At 40.3% G+C, this 19,466-nt stretch overlaps 1 protein-coding gene across 5 annotated transcripts in view; it reads right to left on the reverse strand.

The window, feature by feature from the left end:
• The window catches only part of dcc (DCC netrin 1 receptor), a 260,988-nt gene that overhangs the window by 61,362 nt on the left and 180,160 nt on the right, over positions 1-19,466 (reverse strand). For 3 of the 5 annotated variants that reach the window (XM_068652676.1, XM_049737161.2, XM_049737165.2), the window contains exons 15-21: positions 18,774-18,968; positions 16,672-16,767; positions 11,025-11,263; positions 9,899-10,037; positions 2,961-3,068; positions 1,965-2,159; positions 1,826-1,858 (exon numbers count right to left, since the gene is read on the reverse strand). In XM_068652676.1, coding sequence (XP_068508777.1) covers positions 1,826-1,858; positions 1,965-2,159; positions 2,961-3,068; positions 9,899-10,037; positions 11,025-11,263; positions 16,672-16,767; positions 18,774-18,968 — 1,005 coding nt within the window. The remainder of the gene's footprint in view (positions 1-1,825; positions 1,859-1,964; positions 2,160-2,960; positions 3,069-9,898; positions 10,038-11,024; positions 11,264-16,671; positions 16,768-18,773; positions 18,969-19,466) is intronic. The other 2 variants (XM_049737164.2, XM_049737166.2) reach the window with 1 other exon arrangement.

Consider the following 19,466-nt stretch of genomic DNA (forward strand, 5'->3'; position numbering starts at 1 on the left):
TAGCTTCTATTCAATGAAGGTGCGCCTTATAATCCAGTGCGCATTATAGTGCAGAAAATACCAAAGACCAGGTAAAAACAGGTCTGAGTTGTGTTGCAGGTGATGTTACACAATTTGGGGGGATTTGATTCAGGAGCAGGCAAACAGATTCTTCCCTGTGTGATAAATGTCATTGAATTTCATTGATAAATATGACATCAATGACTGTGTTTGCAGTCAACAACTATTTCAAAAACCCGAATATTGGCAGTTTTCAGGTTTTCAAAGAATATGCCCTCGTTCAGGTTTTAAAAATTAAGAATAAGAGCGCCGGGTTGCTCCTTTTCTAACCCTAATATTTTGTCATGTAAACGGGATCAGGTTACCTCTTTTGATTGGGACATTGGTTTCTGTTCTGTGCATGCGAGCCTAACTTCAGTACAATGAATTCTTCGTGACGTTTTCATCTTATTCTTGAACATGGTGTGTGTAATCAGATACAGTCAAACCTCTACATATAATTGCTTAAACATACACATTTTTCAACATACGATGTGAAATTTGATCAAATGTTTGACTCAACATTTGAAGTAATTCCCAACATACGATGTCATCATGGTAGCCCATTAGATGGCAGCACATTGCGATGACATCAGCGCCACGTTATCATATCCCAAGAAGGCTAAGGCAAATAGCAGTAGTGGTGAAAAAAGGAAGAAGGTGATAATTTCCTTATAATTAAAACAAGAATTCATAAGAAAACATGAGCGCCGAGTGCGTGATCTTGCGAAACAATATGGCCGGAACATGTCAACAACTTTGACGATCAAGCGATGATGATTAAACAGAATGAAGCTCTCAAAGCAATCAAGCCATCCAAGGGGATCACCATCATCTCTAAACATCACAGCGCTACCCTGAAAGAGATGGAACGCCTTTCTTTAAAAAAAATCTGCAAAGTGGTTGATTGATGGTGAGGAGGAAAGTGAAGCAAAGAAATGAAAGCCTGAATTGAGTGGAAGTGAAGAGGGTGAAGATAAAAGTTAAAAAGGTGGGCATGAAAATAGGATCCTTACACTTAAACATATACAAAGATTAATCTAATTTTTTTCATTAGTTACGCTGGGACTCTGAGAATTTCTTTCTAACTTGAAGCCAAGCCGTAATAAACTTGTAGTTAGTGATCATAACTGACTGCAACTGGTAGAGGTTGCGAGCAAGAAAAAAATGTGTTCTACATTGTGCTATAAAATGCCCTATATTGTAATAGACTACGTCTCGCCTAAAGTATAGTTCTCAATTTCATAAAACCCTTAACATGAAGAATCAAATGTTTCATTTCTTTTACCAAATGGTAATTGTACATTTTGTAACATAACATCACACATATTACATTGTCTCTTATGATTTTAAAGTTACTCCAGTGGGAATCTTTTAGTTTAGTAAAACCAAAGAAGCTCCCTCATTAGCAGCATAAGCAAACCTTTCAGTTTACTGGGACTGATAAAAGGAACCCAAGAACAGAGCGTCTACTAAGATTGAGCTAATTTCAGCTCTTTTCCATTGTCTCCCATATGTGGGCATTAATAATGTCGAAAACTTCTCCATCTACTCCCTTTTAATCCTCCTTGTTTGAAGAAAACAAAAACATTACCCCGGGCAGGTTTCCTTCAACTTCCTGTGTACTCTATTGGTTGCTTTCATTTTCTCAAAGGATTAATCTTCTCAGTTTATCTTCTTTTGTATTTTATTACAGTTTTCTTTTGTATTTTATTAGTTTTCTTTAATATTTCCCAAGTCATAATCCTTTTGTTCTTTCGTGCAGTCATTTTTTAAACCTCCCTACCTTGATCATTTGCCATCTTGTCTGGATGCTCCACTGAAAGAAAACAAAGAGTGTTTTAACAAAACAACCAAATAAACACACAGGAGCACGTTAATAGATAAATGTTTGGATTTGCACATATTCCACATATTTTTATTACCTTTGGCTGTCCTAAAGTGGACCGGTTCGGACAATGGACCAACTCCTTTGGCGTTCTTAGCTTGGATCCGGAAGTAGTACACTGTGTCAAGGTTTAGATCAACGACCTGATGAGTCAGTCGATCGCCGCTGATTGTTTCCATTACCCAGTCATCAATTGGCATGTTTTTGTCGAGGGTATAGTACAGGATATAACCTGAATTGGGTGAATAAAAATGTGTTTATCAAACAAATACAGCATGTACTAGTTCACACACTAGTGAAGGGGTCGGGAACCTATGGCTCGCGAGCCAGATATGGCTCTTTTGGCGATGTTAAAAACGTTATTAAAAAGAATACATAAGTACACAAAAAATCGTTGGTCTTAATCAAAATACATGCATTTAATTGTGTTTAACCTATCGTTTTTTTAAATGGTATGGCTTTCATGGGAAATTATTTTAAAAAAAAAGGGCATTTATGGCTCTGTCTGCCAAAAAGGTTCCCGACCCCTGCACTAGTGTGTATATGTGACGTGAACAATAAATCATATATAAATTCAAAATTATATTCAAATATTTTTTTCAGTGAGACATGGCATTATTTAAATTAAGAATTTAAATTAAATTTAGAGTATTTGAGACATATGCCAAAAGAAAGATTCATAATGGGAATAACAAAAAAAAACTATACTTGTGATGTGCAAATAATAATAGTAATGATTTCTGTGATTTTTGCGGTACAGTTCTGCAATTTCTGGAGATTTCATTTTATGGGATACTGCAGCAGAGCTTGTTAAAATAGACAAGATTGTCCAGAGAAAATGTGTGCGCGTGTGTGTGCATATATAAACACACTAGACAGAAGGAGCCAACTGAACACTTGTACTCTCTAATAGTGTTGATTTTATGAGGAGTACTGCATGTCATATCTTAACATTCAGTGGGCTAATCAAACATCATAATAACCTCTCCTAGTAGACATAGTAATTATTTGTAATGTTATCTTGAACACTCACCTGTGATCCGCCCATTTGCCTCCATCGGTGGTTGCCAGCTGATTAAAATGGCTCGGGGCCTCCCCTCCCGACTGATCACTGTCAAGTCTTTGGGAGCAGAGCTCGGAGCTGCCAACAAAGCATGAACAAATCATGAACTCAAGCAAGATAAAGCACGTTTCACTCTCATAAATTGCATGCTTCAGTTGAAATTTGATTTGAATAATCTTACTCAAATTGTAGGACTACTGTACAATTTAGGGGCATTCGCATACAGGATCATACAGATTACTTTTTAAAAGGAAATGAAAAAGTAATTATGGCAAGCAGTTGCTGGTTTATAAGGCAGAAGAACAATGGCCAATTCTCATGTAGTAAAAAAAAAAAAAAAAAAAAAAAAAGAATTTTAAGACAAGTCTTGAAATTGGACAAAGAGAAGAATCAAATTACTGGAGGGACTGGCAAAAGAAAAACCTTGAACCACTCTGAGATTCTGCTCAATCCTTGGTACCTCTAGTAGTGTCTGGTTTGCAGACCTGAGGCAGTGAGCAGGTGTGTAGGGGTGGAGGAGCTCATAGAGCTAAACTGGGGTGAGACCATTTGAAAGTATTTTAAAATGAAGTCTTAAATGAAATACAGGGAGTCAATGAGGGGAATCCTGAATTGGAGTTATGTGCTCCCTACGAGTTAGGAAGAGAGCAGCAGCATTTTGGACTCCCTACTGGCTGACTCCAAAATAAAGTGCATGACAGTAATATAGCTGAAATATAATAAAGGAATGGATTACTGTTTCTAAGTGCTGTTGCGAAAGGAGAGATTTAGGGTAGCCAGTCATGCCTTAGATGAAAGAAGTTGGCTTTAAAAACAGCACTTATCTGCTGGTTCAAATTAAAGTCATACAGTAGTGAAAAAAATCACAACGAAGTAGATGAAGTTTTTTTCATACTTTTTGTTTTCTTGTGCCGTTTTGGTATGAATGCCTCAGCCACCTGAGGACAGTATATTACAGATATACGGATATGCATGGAGACAGATAAAATGTCTCCTCTGCAGCATTAGTCATTCTTCATAGAAGCTAAATCAGATATGTCGCTGAATATTCTTATATTGTTTGTCTGGCTTGGTATTGCTGTTGCCTAAAAGTTTTTAAAACCGCAGCATAGATTCTAATAGTGAGACCATGTCTATGGTACTTTCCGTTATGTTAGCATTAAGCAAGTGGATGAGGCGACCTGGTTGTTTTAAAATACTGTACAGAAAATATTAACTCTTTGATTTATATTCAGTTTGACGTAATCTTTAACTTAAGTGGATACGAATAGTTTGAAGCCACTTCAGTATCACCAAACTGCTACTTGTGATGTGTGTTAAGTAGTCACAGCCACTACACAGCACTCGTGTTTCAAGTTTACACTTGTTTCCATCCATCCATCCATCCATCCATCCATCCATCCATCCATCCATCCATCCATCCATCCATCCATCCATCCATCCATCCATCCATCCATCCATCCATCCATTTTCTGAGCCTCTTTGTCCTCGCAAGGGTCGTGGGCATACTGGAGCCTATCCCAGCTGACTGGGCAGTAGGCGGGGGGGACACCCTGAGCTGGTTTCCAGCCAATTGCAGGGCACACATATGTATGTAGACAAACAACGATTCACACTCACGGGCAATTTGAAGAGGTCAATTGGCTTACAATGAATCTTTTTGGAATGTGGGAGGAAACCAGCATACCTGGAGGAAACCCACGCAGGCATAGAGAGAACATACAAACTCTACACAGGAAGGCCGTAGCCGGAACCCACAACCTCTGCACTGTGATGTGGACGTGCTGTGCCTCCCTTCTATCAACTCAAAAGTGCCAATTTAAAAAAAAAAAAACAATGCCCTGAATGAGTCATCTGAAACACTTGCACTGTAATCTATAATGTTAATCAACATTTAATACAGTACTCTTTCAACTGTTTCCTCCTTTGGGCCAAATCACACCAGATTATACAGACAAACTACTAAAAGAGCACTGCCCAAGTACTATAAAATGGAGCTTGCTTTATCATAGTACAACACGTCAGAACGCATAAAAAATGAATCGTGTGAATGGTCAAAACATGCTCATTAAGCTTTCACATATGTGAAAGCCGGCAGAATCACAAAGATGGCACCACACTGAAATGAGGTCAATTACCCGATCACACTGCACTGAACTCTAAGTCACATTAGCATGTCAGTAGTCATACAGAATGAGAGTGGCAGACTAAGGCATTTTCTAATGGTGGCATATACTGTCATCATATTCATTATTTATAAATATAAATGGGTGGGGGGGAATGAGCTTGGTCTTATTAATACTGTTTGCACATTTTTGGAAAAAAATATGTCGCGTTTTGTCTTATAGAGTGCATAAAGTTAACAATATATATATACGTAATAATGTCAACACGGGAAGCAACAAGTGCCTTCTAGTGGGCTCTATTATCTTTAGGTTTTAATCTTGTGTGAGGGACAGTGAGTAAAAGGCCATCAGCAGACTGCAGTGACCCAACAGGACAATAAAATGTCACCAGATCCACCAACTACGGAGGAGCCTGTCCTGTGAAAATTGACCTACCGTAATTTCCGGACTATAAGTCGCGTTTTTTTTCATAGTTTGGGTGGGGGGGCGACTTATACTCAGGAGCGACTTATATATGGTTTTTTTTACACAAATTTTTACTTGATCATTAAGACATCACTTAAAAGTATAGTTGACCACTTCCCATGTTATTTTTAGTATAGTTGATCACTTAACATGCTTTTATATCTTTATCTTGAACATATTTAAAACATAAAAAATAGAGAAAACATCAAATAAAGCAATTAACACTTTAAAGCACCATATCCAAGTCCACTGTCTGTTTGCTCCTCTTATATTTATTATTATTATTTGTTTATTTATCATTTATTCAACAATCTATGCCTTCTTGGGTTTTTTTGTGTTGCTTGTATGCATATGTGTACTATCTCACCGAGGGATAGTGGGAACGTAATTTCAATCTCTTTGTGTGTCTTGGTATATGGAAAAAAAAATCGACAATAAAGCAGACTTTGTCTTTGATAAAACAACCAAATAAACAAAACAAAAAACTACATCTGAAAAAAATTATATTTTCAGACGAAACTGGATGAGGGCGCTTTAAATTTCACCGTTGGCCGTGACTCATCAACTGGGTGGGCTTAAGAAAAATGGCACCAAAAAGAAAGTCATATTTTGCAAGTTACAAACTTCAAGTTGTAAAATATGCAGCTGAAAACAGTAATCGAGCAGCAGAAAGAAAGTTTGGAGAACCGTGATGTACCAATGGATTACTATTTCAAGTGACGTCAGTGGCACCGCGCGGCGCGACCCACGTCATACCGGCATCATTCGCGGTGATCATTTCTAAGTGACACGGAGGACAAAGAGTTTGAAGGAATTAAGGATTTGGAGTGACATAGAAGGTTTGAAAAACTATTATGGCTTTTACGCACGCCCGGTCCTACTCTACTGAGTCGGGGGCCGGCGCTCGGCCAAGTGGCTGTCCGCGAACGGTGCATGGGGCTCGGACATGGCCATTACGCACGCCCGGTCCTCTGCCATGGAGCTCTCGTGTCTGGAAGTACACGCCGCCACACGCTTGGAAGTTTGTTTTGTGGAATAAAGAGCCGTTTACCAAACCCACGTCTATCCTTGTACTTTGTTAACGCTACAATATAGTTATATACTAGATCTGTGGAATAAAGACGAGGCTGACGTCAGGGCGCACGTGCGGTTGACAAAGGACGAGGAATTTGATCGATGGATTTAATGGATTTAAAGTGCACGGATGGTTTGATAATATTATTGCTTATAGTTATTTGAAATATAGTTTATCTATCGTTATATGAGCCTGTGGAATATTTTGAAGTGCAAGCGCCCTCAGCCGCGTGCAGCCATTGTTGACAAAGAACGATCGATGGATTTAATGAATTGGAGTGACACCGATGGTTTTATAAATATGTTATTTATGTAATGGTTGTCCTAAATCACTCTATATGTTACGTCAGGCCCGTTCTCAGCTCCTCATTTGTGTTTGTCACGTTAGCATACCTATCGTTTAGCCTGTTGCTATCGTATCGAATGATCGATGGATTTAATGAATTGGAGTGACACCGATGGTTTTATAAACATGTTATTCATGTAATAGTTGTCCTTAATCACTCTATATGTTACATCAGGCCCGTTCTCAGCTCTTTGTTTGTGTTTGTCACGTTAGCATACCTATCGTTTAGCCTGTTGTTGCTATCGTTTAGCCTGTTGTTGCTCGTTCATGACTGTTTTTGGTGTGGGATTTTGTCGAATAAATTGCCCCCCAAAATGCGACTTATACTCCGGAGCGACTTATATATGTTTTTTTTCACTATTTGGGGCATTTTATGGCTGGCGCGACTTATACTCCGGAGCGACTTATAGTCCGGAAAATACGGTAAATCCAAAATTTAACATGAAGCTAGTGCAAGGACAGAACAGGAGTGATTAGGATCTAGACCAGGGGCGTCAAACTCATTTTTTTCGTGGGCCGCATTGTAGTCATAGCTTCTTTCGGAAGGCCATTATGACTGTCAACCCAAATAAATGTATGAGCATCTCTCGTTTTCAAATCAGACGAGTAAAAACTGGTTAAACATTTAAAAAAAAAAGATATTAAAAGTGAAGACAATTTGCAATTTTAGTAATGACACAAATTTGATGCACAATTTGTCTTCGTGGGCCACATGAAATGATGTGACGGGCCGTATCTGGCCCCCGGGCCTTGAGTTTGACACCTGTGATCTAGACATTCTGACATATTTGGAGACAGTCTAATGAAGTTTTGACGATCAAGTTTGGTTACTGCAATATTCAAGATGTGAGGACACAAATGCTTGAGAGATAAGTAGTTCAGAAAGAGATACCATTCAAGACTCAAGATAGCATTTAGATATAGTTTTAAGGTGAAAAAAGCAGTAACAGGTTTTATTTAACCACTTTAGTAATGGAATATGACCATGAGATCTCACAGCTAAAGAAAGTGCTTGTTTAGGCACTAAGATGTCGGAGGCAGAAAATTTTATGTACTATCATCTTGTCTGTCTGGCACACCATTTAGTGGTAGCCTACATGCAGATAACTCAGTTTCGATTCCCGGTCAGTACAGGTATGAAGCTACACCCTGTCCCAACCCTGGGCAAAAAAAGAGTGAGTTGTGTCAAGAAAGACATCATGGGAGTGATTCCCTGTTATGATGAGCTGAAAGTAATTGTCTCTTTTATTTTATATGTGGCGAAGGTAGCAGAGAACATCAGTGACAGATTAATAGGATCTCAATTTTATACCATCGTCAATGAAATGTGACATTCATGCCTTTTTAGAAAATGAAATATAAGCTAGGTCTACTGTAACGTCTCTACAATGTCAACACCGTCGTAACATGAGCAAGTTATCGCAGGAATCCTTTTTTGTTTAATTATTGGAGATTTTTTAAAACCATGCCATACTATAGTAAATTTTATCACACAGTAAAAACAATTATGGACACATGAAATGAGATCCAAAAAATGCAGTATTTCCCATTTTGTTGTAAAGATGAGACGACGATGAGATGTGTGTGCTTTGTGAGCGTATATGCAAAGCCGGTGGGCCACTGCAGGGAGTGAGTGCGCTGCGTCCATCTGTTCCTTCTGAATGTCAATGTATTCCAGCACACCTCAAGGGAACTGGTAGGGTAATGACGTTCACGCTTAATTGGGTGACAAATCCAACAAACATGATTGTAAACACCCTGAAAGGGATTCCTTGACATTTTGATTCCAGTCAGTTCTGTTTCATTGTTATAGACAGTTGTCGAGTTGTTGCTGGAGGGTGGTATTAGTAACACCAAAGTCATGTTTTTTGTTAATCCTATAGAACTAATCGCTTTTCAGGGAGGCAAAAAGGGTGGGGGGCAAGTTAAACATTTGAATGATGGTTGGAGCACTGCACCACGTAACAATTTTCAGACAAAATCTTTGATCTGGTTTACTCAATTTTCATCATTTCAGTGAAATGTGGTTATATTCCAAATAGGAAAATATATAAATATACTGTATACATTCCACACATTAAACTCAACATTTTGAGAATTAAAAGGATCAAAAATGTTTTAATGGCCCATTGTATATTTAACTGTTTTAAGACAGAATGGTGCACAGCAGTGATGGGAAAATGAAGCTTTGAATTTGTTTCATGAACCAGTTGTTGTATTTTTTGATACCACTAGATGGTATACACTGTTCAACATTAGGCTAAAAGCACACTGACTTACCATTTCTTAAACCCCTTTATTTAAACCAACAATGCCACCCTAGAGGAGTAAAAATATACAACTGGTTCATAAAGCAAATTTCATCCTTTTATCCGAACAATATACCTAATTTGTACTTAAAACTAATGAATTTGCCTTATGAACCAGTATTTTTCACTCCTCTAAATGGCACTCCTTGGTCAATGATGGGTGGAAAGTCCTCTGAATTGTCATTTCTTAAACCCCTTTCTTTCTTTGTATGCCAACAAAAACAAAGGAGTAAAAAATTACAGTCAATTTGAAGATTCATTTTCTAATCATGAGTTAAAACCTCACTGAAATACATAATAATTTTTCAAGAAGGTTGTAGAAACGGCCAAACTGTTCTTTGAGGAAAACTGTTTTCGCGTATGTATAGTCAAAATCAATGTTCCGCTCCAAAATATTGCTCTCGCCGCTGAGTGAACACATTGAACTGTAACGCACTGTGCCAACCTAGTTCACTGTATGTCAAGTCTTAGCCTTCTTATGGATTAAAAACAATCTAACATACAAATAAAAAACAACAACATATATTTACTGTGTGTGTGTGTGTGTGTGTTTTGATGTGAGTGCCTGCATGCATTTGTGTGACGTACCTGCTTCATAGGTGGTGGCATGTGCTGTCATACTCCAAGTACTGGATTTCCGACCTTTCGTCACCATTACAGCAAACTCGTACATAGTGTTTGGTTTGAGGCTCGTGACTGTATGGCTGAGGGCGGTGGTGTCTGCAGACTGTACATCAAAAGCAACATCATTTATCAATTGCATTTACACATCAGAAGGAAGGAAGACCCCACCCAACTTGTCTTACGGTCTGCATTGTTCAAATATTTGTGATTGGTTAAAAATCACAGCCACACACTGTCTTTTGATTTATTACAGATGAGATGATTTAAGAGTGTGCAGACGTCAACTAAATAATTAAATCTGTTATTTTGACAATACTACGGATGGCCAATTGGCCATACAAATCTATTGTATAAAGTGCAGAATTTCCAACGGCAAATTGTTACCAAAACTGAAAGCAAATCACAGACAGTGTACACTCTGGTCAAAGAACAAATTAAGATTTTGTGCATTATCTGATTATCTGCATTATCATTCTGTCTATTTTTTTTGTTTCATGTTCAAAATAGCTTTTTGGTTGTTTTCCTACATTTGAGAAGTGTTTTTTTGTCAAGTCAGTACTGACAGTGCTGGAAAACCATACTGTGGAAGCAAATATTCCAATAAAATGAGCATGCTCTTACTATGTATATCCCATTTTTTATGTTGCATATTCCGATTCATAAAACTTACACACTCAGTAGCGGCACCACTACTACTTGCTTAGTAGTGTTGTTTGCACATTTATTGATGAGCAAGAAACTGAGGATACAAACACTTTAGTTTGTGTCGGGAGCTCACAAGGTGGTATAAGTCTAAAAAATATTTTCCGCCCATTGCTAATCAATTATAGAATATTCGCATGCTATAAACAAAGCATTTGGACAACTAAGCTTTCTTTGTGCCCACAGAAGCCAGCAGAAAGCATAAACAATGCTTGACTCCACAATGGATCAGTCCCTTGGAAGGAAGTGTGAAATTTGGGAGAGGTTTTTTTTGCTATGCCAAGTTTAGTGCTATTACAAGTCTCTTTTGATCACTGTAACTCAAGTCTGTAAGAATATTTCACTGGAAGTAATGGCGACTTTCTGTGCTTCAGCGGTCTGTGTTTACCTTATACTTGCCGCTGGTGGAGTAGCTGGTCTTCCATTTGACAGAGTAGTAGCGGACCTCAGATGATTTTTGATTCTTTGTCATGGAATTGTCGGCCCATGAAACACGGACTGAATCCGAGGAAAGAGCCACAGCTTGGACCCCAACAGGGGGTATCATAGGCGTGCTGGTGTCTGGCATGGGGGTGGGGTATTTATCAAAGAGATGGAAAAGGTCATCCTCAGATGGGTCAATGGGGTCTGATGTGGGGTTGATCATATGACCAGGTGGTTCGTAGTACATTTATATATATTTTTTTTAACAAGCACATGTGATATAAAAAGAAATATGCGATTTTTTGGAAGCAACATGCAGTTGGTAGGGATGTTAGTTAAAGATGTTGGAAAAAGAAAAGGATGCAAGATGTGGGTGAGTGAGGGAGAGTACAGGGAGAGAAAACAATTATGGAGAGGTAAGACAATAATAAGAAGACAATTAGAGACAATAGTTGCCTCTATTAGCAAGAAATGAAGACATACTGAAGACACTGATCAACAGTTTAATGAGTATAACGTAGAAAAGAAGATTGAGATCTCCCTCATATTTTTTTCCGTTATTAAAATGATCTCAATATAAATCAATATGCTCAATGCCTGCTTTTTTGGTAGCAGGACAAGATTAACAGAAGTCTTTAATTAGACTTTGCTTTTCTTTGACAAACTTTGAAATGTAATTTTATGAAGAGAAAGTTAGAAGCTCAAAATTTCTTCACAAAGTGAAATTTTATCTTAGTGATGAACATTTTGTAGCTATTGGAAAAATTCTGGGTCAAGAACCATCTGTGCCAATGACACCTATCTGTTTGCAACTGTGTCTTCAGTTGGTCAAAGAGCATGCATCCTTCATGTGCATACAGAAACATTTTCTACAGCCTCCACCTTTTTTAATTAATAGGGCGAGAAAATACAGGAGCATGATTAGGAACATCTTACTTTCCCAGAGTTTTTATGATCTTACAAAAATACTTTTCATTCTTTTTTTTGTCCCCCCATGTTTGAAGCTCAAATATTCAGAAGCTGACATGTTTCTGACATGCCCCACCTGAACATTTTACAGGAGTTATAAAAGTGACTTCTCAAACCAGTAGTAAGCGTGATCACTGAGGAGCACTTGAAGGAAGCAGAACATAAAACAGACGCTATGACAGATGTCATCATAGAGCTGGAATGAGCACAGCACAGTGGAGAATAAAATATCAAATGGTCTGCTTATCCCAGCTCTGCTAGCTCTGACCTACGGACAGTCAAACCTAGTGAAATCAGAAACAGTTAGAGACCAAGAAAATAACAATAAAAAATAACGTTGGTTCAGGTTCACAGAATTTAAATGGACCTCGGGGTTATAAAAGAGTCCATATTCAAAGCTGAGAACAACAGAAACATTTTAAGGGGTACAGCCCCACATATTCTTTCAGGGTTCCAGACCATAACATGGCAAATTCAATTAAAGGAGCAGGCAGGCAGGCAGGCCGGCAGTGTATATTATTAGCACTGAATCCTTCCTTTTTTAAAATGAAAATGTACTAATGCACTTTCTTATTAGGAGGTAAGCAGAAGTGACAAAGAACAGGCCGTGACTCTTGTTGAACGAAAGCTGCTGTGAAAACACACCATGCACCAACCACCATCAAATCGATAATGGAAATTAAATGCCCAATCAAACGAGTGAACGAATTAGGACTCATATCTGACACGCATGCACACACACACACACGCACGCACACACGCACGCACGCACGCACGCACGCACGCACGCACGCACGCACGCACGCACGCACGCACACACACACACGCGCGCGCGCGCACGCACGCGCGCGCACACACACACACACACCACATACACAGGCACACACGTGTAACTGATTACGTAATGTGATTTACCATATTTTCTGGACTATAAGTCGCAGCTTTTTTTATAGTTTAGCTGGGGGTGTGACCCCCTCCGTGAGTTGTCACCTTATCGTGGTGGAGGGGTTTGCGTGCCCCTATGATCCTAGGAGCCATGTTGTCTGGGGCTTTATGCCCCTGATAGGGTCACCCATGGCAAACGGGTCCTAGGTGAGGGGCCAGACAAAGCACGGCTCACAGAAGCCCCTTATGATGATTAAAATAAATGGACTTCATTTTCCCTCGCCCGGACGCGGGTCACCGAGGCCTCCCTCTGGAGCCAGGCCTGGAGGCAGGGCTCGAAGGCGAGCGTCTGGTGGCCGGGCCTTCGCCCATGAGGGACAGCCCGAAAAGGAAACGTGGGTCCCCCTTCCCATGGGCTCACCACCTGTGGGAGGGGCCAAAGGGGTTGGGTGCAATGTGAGCTGGGCGGCGGCAAAAGGCAGGGACCTTGGCGGTCTGATCCCCAGCTGCAGAAGCTGGCTCTTGGGACATGGAATGTCACCTCTCTGGCTGGAAAGAAGCCCGAGCTGGTGTGCCAGGCAGAAAAATTCCGACTAGATATAGTCGGACTAGCCTCCACGCACAGTTTGGGTTCCGGTACAAGCCCTCTCGAGAGGGGCTGGACTCTCTTCCACTCTGGAGTTGCCCACGGTGTGAGGCGTCGAGCAGGTGTGGGTATACTTATTGCCCCCCGGCTGGGCGCCTGCACATTGGGGTTCACCCCGGTGAACGAGAGGGTAGCCTCCCTCTGCCTTTGGGTGGGGGGGACGGGTCCTGACTGTTGTTTGTGTCTATGCACCAAACGGCAGCTCAGAGTACCCACCCTTCTTGGGGTCCCTGGAGGAAGTGCTGGAGAGCGCTCCTTCTGGGGACTCCATCGTTCTACTGGGTGACTTCAATGCTCACGTGGGCAATGACAGTGAGACCTGGAAGGGCGTGATTGGGAGGAACGGCACCCCCGATCTGAACCCTAGCGGTGTTCTATTATTGGACTTCTGTGCTCGACACAGATTTTCAATAATGAACACCATGTTCAAACATAAGGGTGTCCATGTGTGCACTTGGCACCAGGACACCCTAGGCCGCAGTTCGATGATCGACTTTGTAGTCGTGTCATCGGATTTGCGGCCGCATGTTTTGGACACTCGGGTGAAGAGAGGGGCGGAGCTGTCAACTCATCACCACCTGGTGGTGGGTTGGCTCCGATGGTCGGGGAAGATGCCGGTCCGACCTGGCAGACCCAAACGCTCTGTGAGGGTCTGCCGGGAACGTCTGGCAGAGACTCCTGTCAGGAAGAGCTTCAACTCCCACCTCAACTCGCTGTCGACAAGTTACCTTGATTTCCTTTAGTTGCTGGAACGATTCGCAGCCGAGGTCGGGATGAGGGTCAGCACCTCCAAATCCGAGTCCATGGTCCTCGATCGGAAAAGGGTGGAATGCCCTCTCCGGATCGGGGATGAGATCCTGCCCCAAGTGGAGGAGTTCAAGTATCTTGGGGTCTTGTTCACGAGTGAGGGGAGGATGGAGCGCGAGATCGACAGGCGGATCAGTGCAGCGTCGGCAGTAATGCGGACCCTGTACCGGTCCGTCGTGGTGAAGAGAGAGCTGAGCCAAAAGGCAAAGCTCTCAATTTACCGGTCAATTTACGCTCCTACCCTCACCTATGGTCACGAGCTATGGGTCGTGACCGAAAGAACGAGATCCCGGATACAAGCGGCCGAAATGAGTTTTCTCCGCAGGATGTCCGGGCTCTCCCTTAGAGATAGGGTGAGAAGGTCGGTTATCCGGGAGAGACTCGGAGTAGAGTCGCTACTCCTCCACGTTGAGAGGAGCCAAATGAGGTGGCTCGGGCATCTTATCAGGATGCCTCCTGGACGCCTCCCTGGGCAGGTGTTCCGGGCATGTCCCACCGGTAGGAGACCCCGGGGACGACCCAGAACGCGCTGGCGAGACTATGTCTCTCAGCTGGCCTGGGAACGCCTTGGGATCCCCCGGGATGAGCTGGATGAAGTGGCTGGGGAGAGGGAAGTCTGGGAGTCCCTTCTAAAGCTGCTGCCCCCGTGACCCGACCCCGGATAAGCAGAAGAAGATGGATGGATGGATGGGGGTGTGACTTATACTCTAGAGTGACTTATGTGTAAAATTATTAACACATTATTATACAATTTCACCTGCTATTTTCACACTAAACCGCAAGAGGGCGTTCTAGGGCTGTGTTGATAATTTCTGAAACTGACGATGAGTCTGACGTAAGCGACGAAGAAGAGGAAGCACCACATCATCTACCTCCGGAGTTCGCGGAGTTGTTTAAAATTGACACAGTGTATGAAGATTTCTTTAGATTTAATGATTTGGAGTGACACGGATGGTTTGGTAAACTTGTTAGCATGTTTTTTATGCTATAGTTATCTGAATAACTCTTAATATGTTATGTTAACATACCAGGCACATTTTCAGTTTGTTGTTTATGTGTCATGTAACCTTAGCATACCATACAATTACTCAGCCTGTTGTTGCCTCTATTCTAGATGACATATCTTTGTTGGTGTTGGATTTTATCAAATACATTTCCCCCCAAAATGCGACTTATACTCCAGTGTGACTTATTTCCTTCTTTATTATGCATTTTATGGCTGGTGCGACTTGTACTCGGGAGCAACTTATAGTCCGGAAAATACGGTATTCAAGTCTGGCCTTTATATGTGCTACTAGATTTAATTTGAATGGCCGTTTTACAGTCGTTTGATCAATGTAAACATCACGTGATGTACCAAGATAAAGGTCGGTCGTCAGATCATCACAGTAGTGGAGATTGGTTTTATACTTTACATGAAAGCAACAGCTTCGTAAAAAATGTGAAGAAGGTCTCCTATCGCAGACCAGTTCTGGTTAGAGGCAGGCGTTCTCTAGCGCGTACACAAGAATGTCACTGCAAATTTACGACAAGACACATTATGCACAGCCTAGCCGTTCCGACTGAAGCCTATACATGATGCCTGAATGGAATGATAAAAGTAATAGACCACCACAGTGAATTTATTTTATTTTTTTCGTCAAGTTTTATATTTGATTACTTAAATTTGAACACAATCACCATGCCAGCTCCTTTGCCCAGTCCAAAACAAAAAACAAACATGAGTTAAGGACAATGGTGGTGTGGTGGGTAGCTTCTAATGGTCTGTTTTCTGTATACAATTGTGAGAGTGAAAAAGTTTAGTTTCAGGCAGATTTCTAAATGGAGAAATATAAATATATAAACAAAGTTTTGTGTTTCATGCAGTCCTGCTTCTTAGTTCAAAGACAAGGAAGACAAAAAAGAAAATATAGACTGCCGGTTGTAGAAGTAAAAGGAAGAACATGAAAAGCAGTAGGTGTCACCCTAAATCGTCACTTAAAGATACGACAAAATGTTATTCAACTTTACTGTACATGTGTACAATTCATGTCAAGCTAAAATGTTAAAGAAAGAAATTGCCCTATAATACTAGGAGGCTTTATAAAGGAACAAAAAGTACATTAGCCAGTTTTCAAGAACAAAGTATGTTTGGGTGATTACACTGTACTTTTGACTGTTCTAATGTAAATTCCAGTGATCTGGGAGAATTTCTACTCCTATCAATGCTAGTAATAGCATCAGTATTATAGGTTCTCAATTTTTTGTCAACGGCTAAACTACATTGATTCATATAGCACAGTCAGTGTGATTAGAAATATCCTACCTGTCAGAGATCGAGTGACAGCACTCTCATACAGAGGAACTCCTTCTCCAGCATTATTGAAGGCCTTCAGGGAAATCACATAGTGTGAGCTTGGTTCTGTCAGACAGAAATAGGGGTAGAGAGCCTTTAGATGACATTCAGCTCATTATGCACTCATGGATAAAACATTTAAAGTCATTTGCTTTATTTTACTTTTTCCTCAGCAGCAATAATCTGGACTTGATGGACAAATAATTGGAAAGTTATTAATTAAGACAACTATAATGATATGGGTATGGAGGTTATGGAGGTTTTTAGTATGTGGACACATTTCTCGCGCACTTTCATCATGAAACAGGGCTTCCTGTTAGTAAGTAGTATGTATGAAAAGTAATGTTCTGTAACTGAAATCAGATATATTTCCTTTTTTAATGCATTTAATGACTTGCCTAATCACAACCACTTGGATAACGTCGATAACACTTAGAATATTTGTCCAGTCTAAAAGCATTTTTTTTATTTGAAACATGACATGTTTAAAGCTTTCCCTTTGCTCAGGCCATCTGAGAGATGGCAGCAGAAGGATATTACGATAGGAGCACGTAATTGTCAAGTAGTGCCTTATTATGGAGCAATGCTCAAAAAGTGATGATGCTGCATGTTCTCTGTTAAGCGTCCAACACTTGCATCAGTTAAACAAACACCCTCTCTGCTCCCCAAGCACTTCACTGCGTGCATTAATGATCACCATGAATTATAAATGCCATGTACATACTGTATGCAGACTCCATCCACCCTGTGCATGCAATATGACTCTTTCATTACCGTTCCATTAGAGACCCGAGATGGGAATTTGCATCTGCGTAAACGCATTCACACAATTTGTTAACGTCTTTTTGGCATGCAGATTGCTTGTTGCATGCAAAGGAAGAGATGATTTCCACCTCAAGCAGCTCTCTTATTAAATTCTTCTAAATTATTGATTTAGAATGGAATAAGTTATTTCATCATCACAATTAATTTACAACACACTAGGCTGCTATGTCAACATTGGCACTTCTTGGCACAAGCATGTTGATTTATGGGAGGAGTGAAAAAATGTTGATTAAATATTTGCAGTTGATAAGTAGGTGTTGTTGCTGATGCATGTAATCATTAAATAAAGCAATTACTTGTGTGTTTACACAACAAAAGAAATTGAGGAAAGGATTAGGAATGCAAAGACAAAAGAAAACACCCAACCATCTCAGAGAGTCTCTTTGTTGTTTCTTTTATAGATGCCTTGCATCACAGTGCACATAATTGCTATGACAAACAAACACATATGGGCACACATACAAGGATATATGCCGATGCATGGTGTCACTGAGAACTCCAAAGAAAAAGAAAAACAAGCTCATCAAAGTGAGATGTCCCAAAAGGTTAAGCCTTATGGAACCTTGCAGGCAAATATCGTCAAAGATTCTACTGCAAACTAATATTTCTACGCTGACACTAAATTGTAAAATAATATATTAAATTTAGAAATCTTTTAACTATGCACTAACTGTTGCATTTTACTGATGTTCTCTGTGGTTTACATCATGGTATCAAGGGCTTAAGTTAACAAAATCAAGCAAATCCGCAGCAGTTTAATGAATGTTATTCATAGACTGGGCTACTGATGTGTTGCATATTGGTGTCGATTGAAATGAAGAGAAAAAAACATGACGAAACATAATTTCTGTGCCATAAAGACGGGGAAGATTTTGTGAAGACGCTTATAAAAGTAGTGCTGTATGTTTCACTTTTAATTCATTGGTTAATTATGGCATACCGATGCAGGGCAACTTAGAAAAAAAAATAAAGTGGGATAGCACATTCATTTAAAACATGAATTTACTACAAATTTCATTTTATTATTTTAAAATGTTCTTTATATTGCCTTGCTCAAGCAACCACCAGCCAGTAAGTAACAGGTTGGGTCTCACTCTACCAGTCCCTCTCCAATTGGAATTCACCACAATGCTGAATGCTGAGCTAAACACTTAAATTGTGCCATTTGCATCTGCACTGCATCACAATTTTAATAGAATGCTGTATAACCTTTGTTCAGGAGGTGTGTCACTCTCCTCTCTTCTCACCTAAATTTTCAATGGAGTAATATCTCTGCTTGCTGTCCACTCGAACTGTCTCCGCATAGGGACTTCCAACCCCATAGCCGATGATGTAACCACGGACCAGAATGCTGGGACTGAGGGGAGGAGTCCATGACATGATGATGCTGTTGGGAAGTGGCCTAACATGCAGAGAGCTGGGTTGGTCTGGAACTTGACTCTCTGTAAACAACACAAATAGCAAATTATCACCCCAAAATGAAGAAATGTTTGGGGTTCCTGTGTGTGTTCTGTGTCTGCTTTTTTTTTTTTTTTTTTAAATTGTGCTCGCATGTTCTTGTTATCCTCACCAAGCTCGTTCTGTCAAATTCAATAACAAAAGTTATACTTAGGCCTAAATCAAAAAAATTATTTGTAAAGAAGCGCAACAGTCACATCCAGAGGCAATTTTGTTTACATATAGTGAATTTCTTAAGTATAACTCTTTTAGGATAATATTTTTCTCTTACAAAACATCCACACCCTCTCATCGTACATCATTAATGAAACTCATTAATTATGTAGAATTGGATTGTATTTCTGCTCTCCTTTTCATTCATCCCCCCCTTCCCTCCCTAAGAAAAACTTCCATCTATTCACGTGTCTTGCCCTTTAAACTGCTTAAATATTTATGAGTATGTTGGGATAGTGGAGGTATTTACATGTTGTTTCACAGATCAC

Source organism: Syngnathus scovelli, chromosome 13, assembly GCF_024217435.2.
Source record: "Syngnathus scovelli strain Florida chromosome 13, RoL_Ssco_1.2, whole genome shotgun sequence".
NCBI classification, from domain to species: domain Eukaryota; kingdom Metazoa; phylum Chordata; class Actinopteri; order Syngnathiformes; family Syngnathidae; genus Syngnathus; species Syngnathus scovelli.